The sequence below is a fragment of the Halictus rubicundus genome, chromosome 5, assembly GCF_050948215.1.
Source record: "Halictus rubicundus isolate RS-2024b chromosome 5, iyHalRubi1_principal, whole genome shotgun sequence".
Lineage (NCBI taxonomy): Eukaryota > Metazoa > Arthropoda > Insecta > Hymenoptera > Halictidae > Halictus > Halictus rubicundus.
Window position 1 is genome coordinate 8511533 of NC_135153.1, and position 20046 is coordinate 8531578.

Genomic DNA, 20046 nt, shown 5'->3' on the forward strand with positions numbered 1-20046 from the left:
AAGGGATAATATATTTTAGTATTCATAAATATGAAACGAATTAGAACAAATTGATTGCAACTTTAATACTTAAGTAATTACATAAACTGGAACAATGTAAATGAAACCACCTAAATATAAAGGGTGATTTCTGAGGTCATTTGAAGTAACTTTTTCCTTCGCGAAAATTTTTTTCTCGGCATTGTTAAGGAATTATTAATGAAAAACACAGACCAATCAGAACAAAGCTACAGCGGACGGATTCCGATTCAGCCAATGCCAACGCCATGCTCAGTGGGGCTTGTCGCCGAGCAGGAACCGGTCCGCTCATAGACTACATACAAATGCGTACTGTTATAAATGATGTCAGCGCTCTCTACTGTTACAAAACATAGCCTTAAATTTCGTTAAGAGTGTCCATATTCTGAATATACAACTGCTATTTAGTAAACAGACGCTGTGTAACGTTATATCTTAAATTTGAAGTAAACAAATAGATTATTTCTTTCAAAAACATCTAGATTTTTGTAACAATTTCAATAATGACATCAGCTATAGAATCCATGGTAGTAGATGAAAAACAGTTACCAGAAAAACCCATTGATAGAGAAAAGGTATTTAAAGTAATAAACATTCGTAGATATATTATTATAGATCGTTTGCAAAATGTTATGTTGTCTCACATTAATTCTGGTTGCTTAATTTCTAGACATGTCCACTCTTACTCAGAGTATTTTGTAACACAGGTAGACATCATAATATAATGGAGTATAGTAGAGGAAACGTTCCTTCAAATGAGCTGCAAATATATACATGGTAATATCTTTAAAATATTCATAAGTTGAAAAATTATAAATAAAGAAAAGGCACATTTATAATCGAAACATGTGAAATAACAATTTTCAAATTTTTTATTCAAAGGATGGATGCAACATTGAGAGAGATTACAGGTTTAGTTAAAGAAGTTAATCCAGATGCTCGAAGTAAAGGAACATATTTCGATTTTTCATTGGTAACTCCTGAATTACGTAATTCTGGGTATCGTATGCGTGAAATAGGTGTTACTTGTTCAGGACAAAAAGGTGCAGATGATAACAAAACTTTAGCGCAAGCAAGGTAACTATATTCTATTGAATAAGCATGATTCTGAGAATATATTAAATAATTTTCTTTCTGTGTATAATTACAGGTTCACAATCGGTGATTACTTAGATATTTCTATTACACCACCAAATCGGCAACCAGCAATTAGACGTGGTGCACTACGTCAATATTGATTTAAGTGATAAAAATGTTAATATTTATATACTACATTAATAATTAATTTCTTATCAATAAATCATATAAAATACAGAAATTGTTGCCACATTATTCTGAAATTTAAAAAGAGATAAGAAAACTGATAATGCTATATACAAATAATAAAGTATTCATAAATAAAAAATTCATACTGTAATAATAATTTACATTAATTTATTAAGAATCCACTCCTGGAATCAATAAAGTGGTAAACACCAGTAAACACCTCGTCTGTGGTTACTCTATTTAGGTAGAGTCGGTATTTGATATCCTGTGACACGAAACAGTATAAGGTGACTGGCGTATTCCTACGTCTCGTCTGTGATATTAGTTCCACAATATTAGTGCCGACCGATACGGTAGGATGTGACACAGAAATAGTAAGGTGGCTTTAGAGCCCCGCGGACGTGAGACAAAAAAGTACATTAGGTGATTGGTCTACTTCTATACCTCGTCTGTGGTTGAATCAATGGTCAGTTTATCGGTGTAAAATGGCAACAAAAGTTACTGATAGTGCATTCTTTCGTGTTTAGCTTCGTATGTAAAGTGTAGTACCTATTCGAACATAGGTATGTGATAATTTATTCTCATTTACAATGTTATTGTTTGAGATTTGGATATTTATACAAAAGAAAAGAATGAATAGTCAGTAACGTGTAATAAACATTAACCCTGCATAGACCATCGAATATCATCTTTATATACAATTATTTATTTCTCTCTGACACTTTTGTGTGAACTAATATTTGAATTAGGAATGATTTCTTAATACAAATTTTAATGTTATACGCATCAATATGCATATATAATATTCTTAGAGTATTCTACTCGAGAGAAATGATTTGTATTCCCAATATTCCTCATAGACTTTTTAGGATTATTTGTGTAAAATATAATTGAAAAAAATTTAATTTCATGTAAGGTCATATATAATATATTTATATATATTTTTGTTCCAAATATATATACATACATGAAAGTTTGAACATTTTTTCACAGGTTAACTTTAATGTCATAATAAGGAATAACATATTACATTAACACATTTTCAATATTACTAATCATATGGTCCTTTCAATTTTCAAATATGTTTTTCCACTCACTGATTACTTTTTCAAAATAACTAGTTTAGGCTGAACAATTACGACATGAGGTATTTACATAATAACTTATCTTTTATGATATCATCATAAAGTGTTACTTAACTTTAAGTTTACAGGACTTTTCAAAGTGACGAGTTCTAATATTTTTAATGTACGATTATTGACATTGTAAAGGTGCATCCATGAAGAATTATTCAACATATTTATTTCTTTGGGTACATGTTATAAAAAAAAATGATTATATTGGATAGACACATCTACGTTAGAGGATAGACAGTCAGTTTTAGTGCTCCGTAAACCTAGTGTTAAATGTTTTCCTAGGTGTATTGGACCCAAGTATACATACGTTATAAAGTACAGTAACATTGAAGATTTAACAACAATTAGTTTTATAATCGTCTATATTCATTTATACATACATTAATATCATTTTATAAGATAAGTTTATCTTTAAGATGTTGCGTTCAAAGTTTAACAAAAATCATTGATTGATTATAATTATAGTTATACGACAATAATACATTTCATGTTACCAATTTAATTAAAGATATCGTTCATATAGTAATCAGCTATATTAAAATTAAAAGTAGACTTGAAGTTTATAACATTATAAGGACCAATGCTATTGATTAATTTATTTACGTAAAAATTATCGATTTCTTCTGGTATGGATACCGTGACCAACTGAAGAAACTCCTAACTAGAGAAAAAGAGTAACGTGAATTTTTCGTGCATAAACGGTCATGTGCCGTCCGCGAAATTGGTATGTTTAGGAACGTGTAAAAAAATGAAGTTTTGACTAAAGCGTTTAGAAGTTGACATAAACGGAACTTCAACATTTATTCTATCGTATTGGCACACTAAAAGACGCAAATTGAGGGGGAAACGTGACAAAAGACAAATGGAATACAGCAACTACGAAAATTTGCATTATCTCTTACAAATATTTCGAGGATAGAACGATAAACAATACTTGATAGAATATTAATACCAATGTATTTTAGTAATACATAAAACAAATGTCATTTTTGTTGAAAAAAGATAAAAACACATTGAAATAAGAATACAAGGCACAATTATTCGGACGTATTCGCGTGAGTCAATAATAGTGTGCTGTGGATCCGATGGAGGAACAAACGATTCTGAAAAATGTGTAAGTGTACTTTACATTAGTATTTTATAATGTAGGGTTAGTATTCGTTTGGATAACATTGGATACAAGGTTGGCATACGGGAATGTTGTGAGTGTATATCGTTGACATTTGTGCGCCCATCGCCGATACAAGTGATACTACAATACATATAACGATGATTACTAATATCATCAGTGAATTATCTACGCGACGTGTAAGGTGATTAATGTGATGTAATTAAAGTGCGTGAACAGTGGTAAAAAATGGAGAATACGTTGATGTGAAATAATCTCAAATGTTAAAAAGTAAAACAACAATAGCACCGTGTGGATAAGGCAGAAATGGGAAATCGTATACCAGTAATGAAGTTGGTGAGCGAATTTGATTTTTTTATCTTTTATGAAAGTACATATGTATGTAGTTTTTTCATATAAGTTATCGTAAATTAAACGCTTTGTTTAAATGCGTTTTGTGATTTCAAAGACGTTACTCTTTACTTACATTTTATAATTCATTCGTCCCGTCACCGTTCTGTATTTATTAAAAAATGTTCGATACCTAATGAAAATATTGTTCTTCTTTCCCTTTACTTGAAAATCGATTTTGTGGACGTTGATATGCTCTTGAGAATTTTCAGCAGCAGAAACTTAAATACGTACCATCTTCAAATGATTGACCATATTAACATGATTGAAACATTTTTTATATGGGCGAAGATTCGGGCATTTCGGAGATTTCAAGGTCACCTTGATTTCTTTAAACTGAATGATCAACATTCCGCCACAAAACTAAAAGGCATAAGAAAATTAATCAAAAGTGTATTCTAGTAAGAATTTTCTTCTTCCTTTATCCCCAATGTTATTGTTTACATCGTATAACAACACTCTGTTATTGGAGCCGAGGCGAGGGTACGGCAGGTGCGTGACCTAGCATCACCCCTTAACACGTTGATTCGTTATTTGATTCGTAAATTCGACAAATTCAATATGTAATTGTTTTTCGTTTAATGAAATAATATGGCTACAAAATTGCATATGATTATTATGGTATATCATTTTTACAAATAATGTATGTTTCACAAATAGAGTATATAAATTTGACTAAGAATGTTGCTAAGTATGAAATATTTTCTGTTCCAGATATTTATGACGAAGTGATCTTACAATCATTAAAAGGAGCATACTCTTGCCAAAATGATTTTAACATTCTTGTACGCAATAGCCACTTCGATTCAATCTAGACGGATTTTGTTTTTAAAGGCTCATATACGTAATCTATTTCAAGGAAATGCAACCAATTATCCATCAATCATGTTTTATAATAAAACACTTGTAGATTCGTGTAAAGGTAATATTTTTAAAAATATTTTAACAGTTTCACTTTGGTAGTTAAAACTCGTTAAGCACTTATTAAAGCGAATTAACGTTCATGCATTTAAGAATTTAGTTAATATTTGACATTTAATTCCTACATCATCAAAGTACTGAACAACTTATTGTTAGAGTCGTCGGAAGGGATAATTTATTGTAAGTTATCCCGTTAAAAATTAAAAAAAAATCATAAATCTCCTCAGGTAGGTTAAATGAAGCAAATTGAAGGTAGGGAAGCTTGGAGCAGAAGAATATTTCAATATTTACTGTTTAAAATCTCCGATTTTTTAGTCCTATCGCTCGTTCCGCTTATCCTTTGTGCCCTTAAATTTCTGTTGTTTTAGCAGCCATTTTTTGTTAACTATTCCTTTGTCTACCTCATTTTTCCTTTTATTTATTTTATCAGTTTTGTCTTGGTTTTCTTCTGTTTCTTTCTTTCTCTTAAATATTTTTCGTCTTATCTCTTTTTCTTATAATAATTTCTGTTATTACCATCAATATTTATCTTTTTTCCTCTTTCTGTCTCTCTAATTTACTCACTTCAAGTGTATACTTCTATACGAAGGAAGACAATAAACACAATTTTTCCTCCATATTCGACGTTTGCATCTTAAATCTTAAAGCTTTTTTACTCCTCACTCTTTTATACTAAATCGTAGTTCATTAATTAGTTTTACTTATTCTGATTAATATTACTATCTCCAATGCTATATCTTTTCTCAAAATTGTAATTTTATCTCGCATGTAATAATTTTGATACCCTTACACCTTACACAACTAATTTCATTGATTTATTATTTAAAATAACACAAAAACTAATTACGAACTAAAACGGTGATTGGGCATCCTGTATATATAAATTAACTCAACCAGTAAACTTCATAAAAAAAGTACAAGAAACTTGCAATGAACAGGTTTCCACAAAATAATTTTTACAGATATTTAGAAGTTTGATTTGTTTGTTCGTATTTGTATATTCACAACTGTTTGTTCTTTTTTATGTGCCCTGCTTGTTAGTTAGATTTGCATTTATTATATAAGATAGGGTTGAACGATTATAGTTTATATTCATTGTTTACATCAGATCAACAATTTATTATGAAATAAAGTTATTCAATAACTTATCCAAAATTTAACTGTGAATTTTAGTACAAAGTTAATTTCGTTATAACACATATAACTTTCACTGTTCTAAATCCGAATTTATTATTTTATTGTAACAAGATCTGAAATTTTTATAATTCTTTCGAATACAGGTCTAAAAAAATCCTCAATTAAATTTTGGACCAAATTCACGCATATTTGATGTATGCGTATACTGCTATACACATATCTTTGGTGTTTACTATAGCTATGCGTGTAAGTTCGCATTTTATAGATAATACAATTTAAATTTTAATAATTTTCTTCAACTTAATATTATTCTTAATAAATTCAACTGTAGGGATTTTCTGATTTGATATCATTGAAATGACGTTTTCTTAAGAAGCTTATATCAATACTTTAATATAGTTGGATAATGTATTGGGTTTTCTAACAAGTTTATGCGGTTTTTAATTCATAACAAATTCTTTTAAATTTTTATGAAAAAAAGTAAGAGTTTTAAAAATAACCTTTCAAATGGTTCAAGACGAGTATCATCTATGGTAAGAGAAAAATTAACATAAATTATTCATCGAGATTGAAGATAAGTGGTTTTTCAATATTCTACAAAAGAGAAAAGGAGATTTTGAGAAAGCACAAAACTCCGAAATTGATTGAAATCAAAATTGCAAAATTAAATCTTGAAACGTGGATTTGAAAAACTACCAGAGTATGTGAAGGAGCTCATGAATATTACATTAAATTATATATGTATATGAGAAACGGCACGAACATATTGGACAATCTAATATATGTATGGTAGACACGTGTTAATCTCATCGTATGTATAAGTAAATTATCAAATACCTACATGCTCTCCAATTGATATCTTATTTGAGTTATATAAGTTTTAGATGTCGCTGTACGAGTTTACTAGATATATTTATCCATGTAGAACTTACTGCATATAAAACTTTCATATATTTATCGGTATGTGCCCCGGTTTTTTACAGTTATTAGTTTTTTCTTTTAACCTTTTTGATACATGTATAAATATTAATTTGATATTATATTTATGTACATATATATGAAGACATAAAATAAATATTATACACAAGTATTATTTGCGTTATTATTAATTTTGTAAATTTTTTGTGTATTCGACACTTCGTATGCACACGTTTACATACTATTTCATTGTAATAGTACTTCAGTGTAATAGTAAATAGAAGTTGCACCTCTACAACAAAGTTACTGCGCCTGCGAGTTTCCATTTAATTAATAGAGATTATGAGATTTTATTACGCATATTCAATGTTTGTGTTACTAAGTATTTGTGTACGTTCTTTCGTGTAAAAAGGTTAATAGTTCCCCGGAATCAGAATTCAAATAGTCATTTCCGTTTCCGTTATGATTGAAACAAACATAACACTTAAGATCCAAGTTATGCACCTACATATACTGTAGTCGTAAGTGCATATTAGATTATTTATATTTTTTTTAGAAATTACTCTTAAATAGATTTTTTTTTATTAATATTTTTGTATATTCTGTACAACAATATAGAGTGGTGAACAAAAGAAAGTTTAAAATTGGAATTTCTGTGTATAAGTATTCATAATTTTAGCACTAGACGGTTTTTAAAATGTTGATAACATTCATCTAATCAGTTTGTAAAGATTATTGTACTTATACGCTACTAGATATTTAAACTTTCTTTTGTCCGCCACTGTATGTTACTTGTCATCATCGTATGTCTCATAATCATCATTCAATACTTATTGTCAGTTTTAAAGTTCGTGGTGGTTATGTGGAGTTACGCGTTTCCATAGTTTAGAACCCGTCACTATACATACTGCAAAGCATGTCGACGCATGATACACTGATTTAGGTGCAATACAGCGTGATTGCAATCGTAAAAAAACTGAATTTTGATTTTTAATTTAATTTTAAGTGCATGAAAATAAAACGATATTTTCATCTCGCTCTTCACGGAAGGTTTACGTTTCTGATATAAAATTAGTTATATGTTGTAATATTTATATGTAGTACATAATCTTCATCTTTTTCAACATCACGTTTGCATGTTAAATAATCATCAATATTCTTTGAATAAAATGCAAGTTTAATCTAGACAAAAATTATAAGTATGTTTATTCCGTGATAGATTCAAAATAGTAATTTTAACATTAAAATTTTTTATATTTCTTTCTAAAAACTAAAATTTAAGCTCAAATTCTAAAAGTTTGTAAAGAAGGTCAGACGAGGATTTCAGGTGTTTATAATTCTTTTAAATCGTTCATATGATTAAGGAAAACTCAAACAGGTATGTTTTTATGTGCAAAACATAACGAAGTTCTCTTTATTATTTTAAGAATCAAAATCCCCGATGGATGATTGTGAGAGTGAAGAGTTTATGACTTCTTCTGTATGTTCAAATAAAAGCGATGCTAAACTCGAGAATTTATTATGGTATCACGGTGATATGAGGTTATGCACTATATATCCTCAAGTATGCATTAAGTACTACTAACACAAAGACATAATCGTATTCTACATTTAATAACATCATTTATGTGGTTAATGAATTGCTATTTTACCAGCAAAAAGTTGATATCTCAAGTTGGTTAACGTATCAGTATGGAAGAACATTTTTCCCTTTGCATACAACTAACGCTACTGGAAGTTCATTTCAACCAGAGTACAAATTGTATATCCTTGTTGAAGCCGACCTTGAGAGTTTTAAACCTACTTCTACAACAAAGGCTACAAAGGTATTGATAGTTCATATTGTAATTTTACCAATATACAACTGTAATCTGTTTTCATGGTTAAGGAGATTAAAATGGCAGGGGTACCTTTTGAAGTGCTAAGTATATTGTTAATTGATATTCTGTGGTGTATAACTGTATTGTTCAAATGCACTGTTTGATTGCTCGTTTTATTTCATTAAACTATCTATACGTGTCCATGAAATCAACTAGAGCAATATATAAACATAGGACAATTACAATTTTCATGACATAAAACAGCAGAATAGGGAAGAAATTCGAGAAAATGGAAATCTCATGTTTTCATTGGGTTATATTCGTTGCCCTATAGAGCGGAGAATGAAGTCAAAATATCTATTTAATGTATCGTTACTCGAATTCCCATGTGACTCGTTTAAACATCGTGTAACTAACAAACGAGAACTGTTGCTGAGCGTCTGCCCGTACGGGCAACGATTTTCTTGCCCTAGGCATACACAGAACGGCGGCTGCGGCCTACCCCTTTTCTGCTAAGTCACTTGCTCGTAGCTATGCCCACCATAGTCGCCAGATCAAGACTTGTTCCCCCACTCTAATTTCACCTACCACCGCGCTATTCTCCACGTTTCCGCCATGGCCCGATTTTTCCCGTCAATTAGTGCTCCCCCGTCATCTGGCGACACGGGCATCGGCGGGCGCACTTGCCCGCTAATAGGCATATTGTGAAGGCTGTAGAAGTTAATTGTAAGTCTTCCAGCTTTATAAGTAATAAACAAAAAAAGTACTACTTTACCTTGAACCTACATACATTAATTTACATGTAACAAAATGTTGGATCTGTACTAACCATAGATATAATCCAACTGCATTAATTCTTCTCTAGCTTATTAACACTTATATTGTAAGACTAGTGAAGTAATAACTGACAGGTATTTGATATGTGTACATAAAAACATATGGGAATATAGTCATTAGATAAATCAGTAAATTAATTCTAGGTTGAAGAATATGGTTTAATTATTACATGGACGGCAAATAAAAATATCGATTTAATTATAGAGACAGATTTAGATACTCTTGTAAAATTCTTTATCGCATCTATGGAAGGTCAATGTTATATTAATAATGGCTTGTTACTGAAACGTATACAGAGTAAGTACGGACTTCGATTATGATAATTAAAATTTTCGGATTAAAGTAGTTTTCTGTATTTTCAGCTGTCCTGATATCAGGAAAGCCTTGTTTTTACAACAACGATATACTGAATGCACCGCCAGCTAAAAGTAAGAACAAATTTTACGTAAATAATAATTTTATAAAGATAGGTAAATATGATGTTTTAGTACGCACATTAGAGTGCTGCTTACTTAAAAGAAATGCATTTTTTGATTAATTTTTTATTTGTCAAATCGTAAATTTGTTTTATTTCACAAACAAATAATCTGCGTAAAATTTGAGCTGAATTTGATAACAATAGGTACACATGTCCCTAGACCAAACATACATCCATTTACCGGACGTCGTGCCCGTATTAAACTTGCAATCCACGTTGAAACGTAACGCGATAACATTAAAGACGAACACTAACGCTAAACCAAAATAATAATAACATTAACACTATCGCTACCACCACCACTAATAGCTAATAAACGTCTTTATACTCGAAACATGTATCTATTTATAGGATCACTATTAGCAAACATTTAAAATAGTAATTTAATGAGAAATTTATAATAAAATAATTATCGTGTACTTGATCATTTCTCGCATCAATCGTCGAGCGCATTTTTGTCAATTGACTGGTTTATGCGTATTACGCATCTATCTTCTCGTTAGTAAAATTATTTACACAACCGCTTTTCAGGCGTCACCTTTTTTCTAAACGCTGTCAAATAAGTGCAGTGAAAACTTACGATTTTTGTAGCCGTTTTGTTAAGGTTGAAACGAAAGGTGTACAGCCAATTTTACAGTGTCAATAAGGCAGGCCTGTCCAACCCGCGGCCCACGGGCCAAATTTGTCCCCTTCTCCCACTTCTTCATTTCGCTAATTATAAGGTGGAAAATGACGTTCCCTCAATATTTGACTCGGTTGTATCGGCAGAAGCGAATGGCATTTGTTTCCATCGCGGACCTATTCCTATCATATTATTATTCCTTACGGATTTTTCTTCCATAAATAGTGGAAATGCGTGAGGAATATCGAAAACATTCATAAACTGTGCATATACTACAGATTACACTGTACATATACATATGTACTGCAGAAAAACATCGCTCTGTATTTCGTTTTGTGTAATTCTTGTTTAGCATTTGAAATGATTACATTTTTCTTCATAAATGATGCCAGTAATGTAATAATATACTTTATTCGATTTAACAAGGATTTATAGATAAAACGGAATGGGAATCACATGTTGAAAAGTTAAGGATATTAAGCGACAGTGCCAGATTAGCAACGGAGCAATGCAAATCACTCGAGGTCGCGGATTTTCCAGGAGTAGTAATATACCCGGACGATACTACAACAGATTCTGTCATTGAACGTATGCAGCGGATTGCATCAACCGAAACACTAGGTAAAAACGATTAAAAATTCGCCTAAAATGTGGCAACCTGACCAACAGAGGTGTACGTTGCGTACGTCATAGAGACGCGCGACAGTCTCGCATCAAGTAACAGATATGTGCATGATTACCTTTGCTTCAATTCACTGTTGAACGACATTGAACCTGCCTATGCCTACATTCATTTTTGTTATTATCATGTTTCATAAATCTTTGTAAGCTTTACCGTTTGTAATGAAATAAAACTGAATCGTATTGAATATTTATTTTAGAAACTGAAAATAGCAGTCGTGCCTCTACGACAGATTCAATAAACATTCCACAACAAGATAATCAGCGTTCATCGAATGCGACAGACATCGACAAAGAAGATACTACTCTACGTCAAGAAGTTTCACGTTCAGCAAGCAAATCGCTTGATACGCTAGATACTAGAGAAGAATCAGACATCAACAAATTACGACCGACATCATGCATTGATATCAAAGCCACAAGCGTGACTGCGGAACAGAAACCTATTTTCAGTGCCAGGGACAGTAAAAGCATACCGCGTCGAAGCAATTTCAAGTGGGTATCGTATTGTTAACGTAACTACAATAATAATAATAATAATAATAATAATAACAACAACAACAACAACAACAATAATAATGATAATGATAATAATAATAATCACAAAAATAACAATAATGTCATACCACACACACGCATACAAGATCTTGTTATTCATTGCTGCTTTAAAATAGTATGTCTTATAAACTCTCTTTTGTCCGTCATTGTATGTTAGCTAGAATTTCGTCAACTTGGGAACTAGAAATTATTTATTACAATATCCTTATTGTAGTCTACGAGTTCCTAATCGTACATTTTTCAGTCATTTTATTTCACAGAGGTTCCATGGCGGAAGTGACTGAGAAACTGTCATCTAAGAATGTTAAACCACCAAACGTTTTAATATTTGCGGATAGTATTATAGCGCTTGGTAATGTGAGGAGTGTATTAGAAGAATCTCTTGGGACATCTAGGTATGTTTCCTTCTATTCTTTGATTAGATAATTTACATTAGTTTATTAGCAATTTTAATCCGTTGATTATAAAAGCACATCAGAATTGTTTTGGAAGATCACCTTTTTTATGCACAGATATACTATTACCGCGTTATCGTCAGAGGAAGCACGCAATAATCTGTGGGTGGATGATGCGGCTTTGGTTGTTGTTTGCGGAAATGTTGGAAATGAAATCGGCAATCAGATTGTTGAATATATTCTCCGTGGTGGCAAACTTCTTGCATTGTGCTCCGACGTGCTTCACATATTACTTCCGTCGTTTAAAACTGCGGAAGTACGCGAGAATGAACTTGTTCACTTTTCTTATGGAAAATGGAAACATGTAAGAATGATGCACCACATTTTCTGTTATCAAGCATCTCCTGTACGAACGAGATTTTCTCAAGATCACGAGGACGTTAAGTAAGATTTTCCTGTATCATTGCGGTAATTTAAAGAAATTAATTGAATCTCTTGCGATTATATTTAGAAAATCCACATTTTGTTTCACATACTGCATTACTTTATTAAAAATGATAGAAACATTGGCATCGACGATGTTGCGACGAGTTCAAATTTTTTGAAAACATCTTTTTAGAGTGTCTAGCCTATCTACTCCGACTTCAACAAATGTGAAAGATAAAAAAGGTAACTCGCATTTATTCGACGTAAAAGTGCTTGGAACCGAGGAGACGTGGCATACTCCAAGCATTTTACTTGCCAGCCCATCGGGAAACGTTGGTAAAATAGTTTTTTCCCAAATACATCTGGAAGTGGATCCTATGCAATATGAACTTGAAGAAAGCAAGTTTAGGGCTTTGAAGGAAAGCAACGCCGCCAGGATAGAAATCTTGAACGATCTCTTAAATGTACATCTTGGAATAGAACTTCGGAAAACCCCATCTGTACCTGCAACTTATTCGCCAGCTTTCTTCTTGGGTCGACACGAGGTAAGCACATATATAATGATTTTATTTTATTTCGAAAAGAATTAACATTTTTAAAAAATCTATTGTTTGTTATGTTTTGCAGTTGAAATTGGATATGTTAAGCAGATTGAAAGATAAAATGGAATCAAACGACACTTTGAAACAATCAAATTTACAAATACAATTTTGCCGAGGTAACACGTGTGCACAACCAGCTTCGGCTTCGTTCCTTCCAATTATGGTACACCAATGTCCCGAAAATTTTTCGACGATCGAGTACTTCGAGGTAATCTTTTTTTTTACCGTTTAAATAATTTATGAAAAATCTCTGTACCGACTTAGCGTAACACAATTCATTCTTTTTACAGAATTTAACTACGACAGATTTAGGTCGCTTAGTAATATATGTGGATGTAATTACATCGTCAATGTATGTTACAAATGGTCTGGAATTACATCACGGTTTAGCTGTTATTCCTGCTAAGCAAACTAAGGCAATGGGTGCGTACATACATGTGTATAAAACAAATATGCAAAATTTTTCCAATATTCAAATAAACGATTGAACAAAAGTAGATAAAATTAAGACGTACTATATTAAAAACGAGTAAATATTTTCATTTAGGAAGAGATCGAAACCAGTGGTTAAGTCCTGAGGGATGTGCAATGTTTACTTTACAAATGCATATACCGACTGCTTCAATACTTGGACAACGTCTTTCGCTATTACAGCATTTAATGTGTGTCGCGATTGTATCTGGAATTAAATCGTTACCTGGATATGAGGTTTGGTTTCACATATTTTCTGTTGCATGACATTTGATTTTAGAATCCACATATTTTTGCATTATTTGAATATATTTAAAAATAAAAAATAGAGAATATTTAATTTTTTAAATTTAATTTTTAATAATAGGATATTGATCTCACAATAAAATGGCCTAACGATGTATACGTTGGAAAAAGTTTTAAAATTGGCGGCATAAATGTTAAATCAACAGTAACATCTGATGTTAATATCTGTGATGTTGGTAAGTAATGTAAGTTTTTAATCGAGGGTCAATAATATAATCAATGATTCTTATTTTTAGGTGTTGGAGTGAATTTATTCAATAGCGAACCTGTTGGTTGTATTAATGATTTAGTAAAATTGTTTAATAAAACTTATAATAAGCAGTTAAAAACCATCTCTTACGAACAATATTTTGCCATTGTGTTTAATGAGACTGAAAGATGGTTGAACACCGTACAAAGTGGAAGCATGGACGAATTTTTGGATGCTTATTATGAGTATTGGAATCACGAGTAAGTTTGTCAAATTTTTGTTTAGTTGGTAATTAGAATAATGTAACACTATTTTGTATGTTTATAGTGATCAAGAGGTAACTATATCACGAACAGGTAGTTTAGAGAAAGCTAAAGTATTGGGTATTGATGACTATGGATATTTGCGTGTTCGTGGCGAAGATGGATCTATATTCACTGTACATCCTGATGGAAACAGGTTTGATCTACTCAAAGGGCTTATAACTCCTAAATAATTGAAATAACACATAAAAAGAATTTTGTTAAAGGTTGTTCAGTCATTAGTTATATTGTTATTCTCTTTTATTTTTATACATCAGTGGACAAGGTAGTTTTTTTACTTTTAATTGTTCTGTTTATAAATATAACAAATAAAATGTGTGAACTGTGTTACATCCTTTTTCATTCCCTGCCGTATGATCTTTGTAATTATCGTCCAAGAGATCAGTGCACCGGTGTCCGTGTTTGTAATCCCTATCGGCGTGTTTCTGCGATACCAACAACTATCGGCTCTTTAAATATTTGCATCGCGAACAGGGCACGGCGAACATCCTATTTTGTATGTCTATAGTGATCAAGAGGTAACTATATCACGATCAGGTAGTTCCGAGAAAGTCAAAGTATTGGGTATTCATGACTGTGGATACTTGCGTGTCCGTGGTGAAGATGGATCTACATTCACTATACATCCTGATGGAAACAGGTTTGAAGGGCTTGTACCTCCTAAATAATCTGTATACAATCACTCGACCTGCATGCGAAACGGTCCATACCATGCTACATTTCAGTTCTATTTTCTTCTATTTTGTATATGTACACGTTTAACATTGCAATTTATTTGGTGAAAAATAAAGAATATTAGTTACAACAGTTAATGTGTTCTTATTTCTCTACCCTGGTCATGAATATTCGATATTAGAATTAAATTAATGTTTTCGAAAATTTCGGAACAACAATTTTTGAAATTAGAGAAAATTAAGTGTTGTATTAGGAGAATATGATAGTAAAAGAGGTGGTACAAAAATTTGGTGCCACCTCTTTTTCTATCATGTTCTCCTAGTAGAAATTCGAAATTCTGTAACTTTGTATTAGAAGAATATGATATCGAAGGAGGTGGACCGAAATTCAGTAGTATAAGTCAATGACAAGTCAGACCGTCAAAATTTTCCGATTTCTTTCTGAAGATTCTTACATAAAATGATTGTGTTAAAATACAATATAAATTTTTACATGTAATGTGGATTAGCGGAAGCGTGGGGAATAGCGCGGTACAAGGGGAAGTTAGAGTTGAGGCACACATCTTCATCTGGCGACATTGTCGTAAACCATGCGATTGTTTAATGCAGGATTGCAATACACAATCAAACAAATATAAGAACGCACATGTGCAGATTCTGTAATCATTTATTCACTGTTAATAAAATTTGAGGTTTTTTACAAAAGTTTAATCAAGGTCATAATAAACTTTCGACCGATTGGCACGAGAATATAAAACTGTATTTGAAAAATGAGAAATATTATAAGTAATACCTCACTAGTCTATGCTACCTTAATATACCTCAATAGTAGATGTATATATCAACTTCGACTTAAACATATATAAACATATAACAAATTGTATTTATCTTTCAATACTCGAGGAATTTCCCTTAAAAATTACATAACACGTCAATACCGCACACTAATTATGTAGGCGTAGGTAATATGGTATTTCGTAGATAAAGTAACAATAAATTGACCTTTGCTTTCTTCGTGAGATTATTTATCTATCAGGTCACCATTTGATTGATTAATTGTCAGAAGAAGCTATACAAGTTTAGCTGGTTAGTTACATGTATATTCAATTGTTAGAACAATTTTATTCGATAGTCTTTAAAGCACATTGAGTAACAGGTAAGTGTTTAAACGTTTAAACAATTGTTAGATATGAACCGAAATTTGGGATATATCTGATTTTTGTAGCTATCGTCCATACATGGTTTTCTAAATTTTGTAGACGTCGCTTATGCTTCTCCATTCGCGAATACTACTATATGCGTTAACCCAGTTTTGATTAATTGTTCTAGACGTCAAAACATTTGAATCTACATTTTCGTTGTCTATAATTCTGGGAAGATTAACTTTTTTTTTTATCAATTACGTTTGGGTGTTTGGATGTGAGGCAAAGATACATGGTTGACTTTTTTTATAACCGAGTGAGAAGTGAATTTTTTAATCATGAAATTTTGGTCGCGAATGTCACTTTGAATCGAAGAAAGTTGCCACCCAGAGGTGCCAAACTAGCGGCCTACGATTCGCACCATCGACGTTTGAAGGGTGCGATGTGTAGGGCACCTCGCCCTTTGCGTCGTAGTGAATGAAGTAGCGGCACGGGCCTCGTAAGCTTGTCACCTCTGCTGGAACCTATTTGAATAAGCCAAAGTATTTGAAGTAGTGTATGTTACTATAAAACTGTGTTCGTCGAAAGTCAATCTTAGTTTTTGCCTACACCATCTCATGCAATGATTCCACTATTTTAAAAATTCACACACATTCGCATACATACTTATACATACATATACATATGAGTATCTAAATTTTGTAGTCATCGGCAGTTATATACCTATATACTTATACATATATAGAAGTACATGTTTAGGTATTTTGATGGATATTTTTCTTCGACTTATAATGTTATTGTACGAATAACATTTATCTAATGAATACAATAACGAGTTATCAAATAACAATGGAAGTGTCCGTACTACTATCGACGTATGTTTTCTCAATTTTACAAACTCCTTTTTTTGTCTAAATTACGAAATTTCTAAACAGCACGTAAAACTATAGATAATTTAGCATTTAACACGAACAATGGTAAAACGAGTCGGACTTCGAAATCCTCCGAATACTTTCCGGAAAGAAATTCATGAAAACGAATCTATTATTACTTTTATACGTTTTAACGATAAACATTACTATACGTTTTCATTACGTTCTTATGATTAGTTCGATAAAACGATTTTTAACATTCAACCAATGCTGATGACTGAAATATTGCATGCAAATTTATACATTTTTGAAAGATAATGCTACTGCTTCATTGGCGAAATATTCAATCAAGTGGATGTAAAATTTCGTGATGTAAAATTTATACGTATACACACATTATGTCATAAGTGGTTACGAAAAAATATGAAAATGTCAAATGAAATATAATGGTATCAAGAGAAAAAGCAACTATTCTCTACCTATTTTGTCCTTCTAAATACCCTAAAACTTTCACAGTAAAAAGTTACACGTCGTTATATTTGACTAGTGTTTAATCCCTTTGGAATTTCGTTAAATATATTATAATTAATTTCGTTAAAATTGATATACCTAACTAGGTCAATATTAAATCAACAATTCACATCACCAGCTAATTAATTTCACATGTATTCTTCTGCCAAGTAAACAGAAATTTCAATTGGATTAACAGGTAATGTAATACTGTAATTAATCGAATTTGGTATACCTTACACATACACGATTAGTTTTCGATTAAAAAATCGACATCGAAGGCTTAAATACTACTTCACTAACGCCCTTAATTATTTATCTTATATTTAAACAAAATTTCGTTAGAAGTATTAGTGAAAGTAAAGAAGTGGCAGTCAATAGTTCACGATCGTAATATACACGTTCTTATGCGTTTAATTCTCAAAGGGAAATCAACATTTGATATGATTTAGATCAGCCTACTGGTAGCCTACTAAATATTGCGTGACACTGTCAATGAGAAGTGACGCAATTCATTGCCAAGAAATATATTCTCGATATTCTTCGAAAGTATGATATATGTAAGTTCCATAATACATATGTGAATTTGCGATCGATTTGTAATGAACATTTGATTTTCATAAATGCGTTTGTTAAATGGATACACCTTTAACGTTTTATAAATGTATATCGTACTGAACTTCAGCTTCGTTCAACTAAACAGAAATTTATACATACATATACATACAGTAAAGTGCAATACTTTGACGCATCTTAACATACATCCTGTTACGAATTATTTAGTTTCGTGTGTATATGTGACTTTCAAAATTTTAAATATTTATGTTTGGAAGACAATGTCACATATTGGAAAACAGTATAGGACTTTTTAAATTTTTAGCATGAAGAACACGCGTATCCATGTTTGCTTGTATGTACCTTGTATGTAGCTTTGAATCATTGTTGATGCTTCACACATCAAGTATATCTTCCTGTATTTTACATGTATAATGTATAGGACTCATTTAGTATAACGATGAATGAGTGCGCGAATGCGCAATGAAACAATATAGCAGTGACAAATATTAGACATAAATAAAGACATCGAGGGTGAGTGAAGTAGAATGTGAGCGAGAGTTTTTGTGTGGCATCTATGATTCCAAAACGCGATATCGAACAAAGTATCGCTCAGTATGGCCAGATGAGGGGAGGGAGCACGAATTTAGGGGAAAAAGTTACCCTCTATCTGCTCTCGCCTTATCTGGCGACACTGGTCGAGCAATGTATTCGTGTGCAGTACTATTGCGAGATAAAAATTTTGTTATTTACCATTATATTTCGATGAAATTTTCAGCATTGAATTATTAAGGCGCTTCCGATGGAAATACATTGTATATTCATTCTATGCTCGTACACATACACGCACGCGATACCACAATATTCGGGCAATTTTCAAATATTTATTCACTATGGCGGACATATTGTATACAGGGCGGTCCTCAATTTAGTCCCCATGATTTTCGAGACACTTCCGATAGTCTGACAGAAAAAAATGACTTTCGAATAAAGGTTAATCAATTTTCAATGGTGTCTCGAAATCACACCATTAGCATTTTGGCAAAAAGTTTCATTTCAATTAAAAAAACAGGGTCACCTTGACTTTTATATTGTAACTATTTATCCAATTACTGCGTGGTATTAATTTGTCTTTTATTTTGATACTATTTTGATTCGCACGCTACCTACAACAGCTAACATTTTCAGTGTAATTGTAAAAGAATTGATTTCGCCCATAAAAATAAATCGAAATTACAGACTGAAGCGTTTTCGTTTGAAGCTGCTTCTTTGAGAAAATCGAATTTGTAAATTTGTTGCGTACGAGTAATTTTTAATACGATCTGTGGTTAATTTGTGTATTAGTTACTACTTTTAATTTTAATAAACACAGACGGTGGTACGGTAGTATTAAATCTTACTATTATTTGTTAGCCTAATCTGAATAATAAATAATACTGTAGGACTGTCGATATTTCTACAAATAAATAGAGATGTAAGCAGTCAGTAATGGAATGATGCAACTTAACGATATTTATTTATTCCGTCTTTATAAAAATCGTTTTATTATTTTTTATGAAATCTGTTAATTCAGTGAAGTGCATTAATATGCAGGATGTAAAAAAATAAATGCATGAATTTTAGGATCGTATTTTAGAAATCGCAAGCACTGACGGAAGGTAATGTCTTT

The 20046-nt window shown here is 31.7% G+C and overlaps 2 protein-coding genes across 6 annotated transcripts; both read left to right on the top strand.

Annotated features, from left to right (window-relative positions):
* The first annotated feature begins 30 nt into the window (after positions 1-30).
* Bin1 (histone deacetylase complex subunit SAP18) lies at positions 31-1336 on the top strand. Its single transcript, XM_076788052.1, has 4 exons — positions 31-593; positions 689-795; positions 901-1095; positions 1169-1336. The coding sequence occupies exons 1-4, from the start codon at positions 522-524 to the stop codon at positions 1254-1256; spliced, it is 462 nt and encodes a 153-aa protein (XP_076644167.1). The 5' UTR covers positions 31-521; the 3' UTR covers positions 1257-1336.
* Positions 1337-1735: 399 nt separating this feature from the next.
* Hcs (holocarboxylase synthetase-like protein) lies at positions 1736-14951 on the top strand. Of its 5 annotated transcripts, none has more exons than XM_076788053.1 (17): positions 1736-1847; positions 4654-4861; positions 8343-8479; positions 8571-8741; positions 9716-9869; positions 9935-10000; positions 11099-11293; positions 11554-11848; positions 12172-12306; positions 12424-12750; positions 12926-13277; positions 13360-13542; positions 13625-13757; positions 13882-14042; positions 14173-14287; positions 14348-14561; positions 14629-14951. In XM_076788053.1, exons 2-17 carry the CDS (start codon positions 4708-4710, stop codon positions 14795-14797), a joined length of 2961 nt encoding a protein of 986 aa, XP_076644168.1. In that variant the 5' UTR covers positions 1736-1847; positions 4654-4707; the 3' UTR covers positions 14798-14951. The 5 variants fall into 5 exon arrangements, with proteins under 5 accessions (XP_076644168.1, XP_076644171.1, XP_076644170.1 ...); XM_076788054.1 differs by lacking the exon at positions 1736-1847 and adding an exon at positions 3684-3885; XM_076788055.1 differs by lacking the exon at positions 4654-4861 and having other exon boundaries at positions 1748-1847.
* Positions 14952-20046: the final 5095 nt, after the last annotated feature.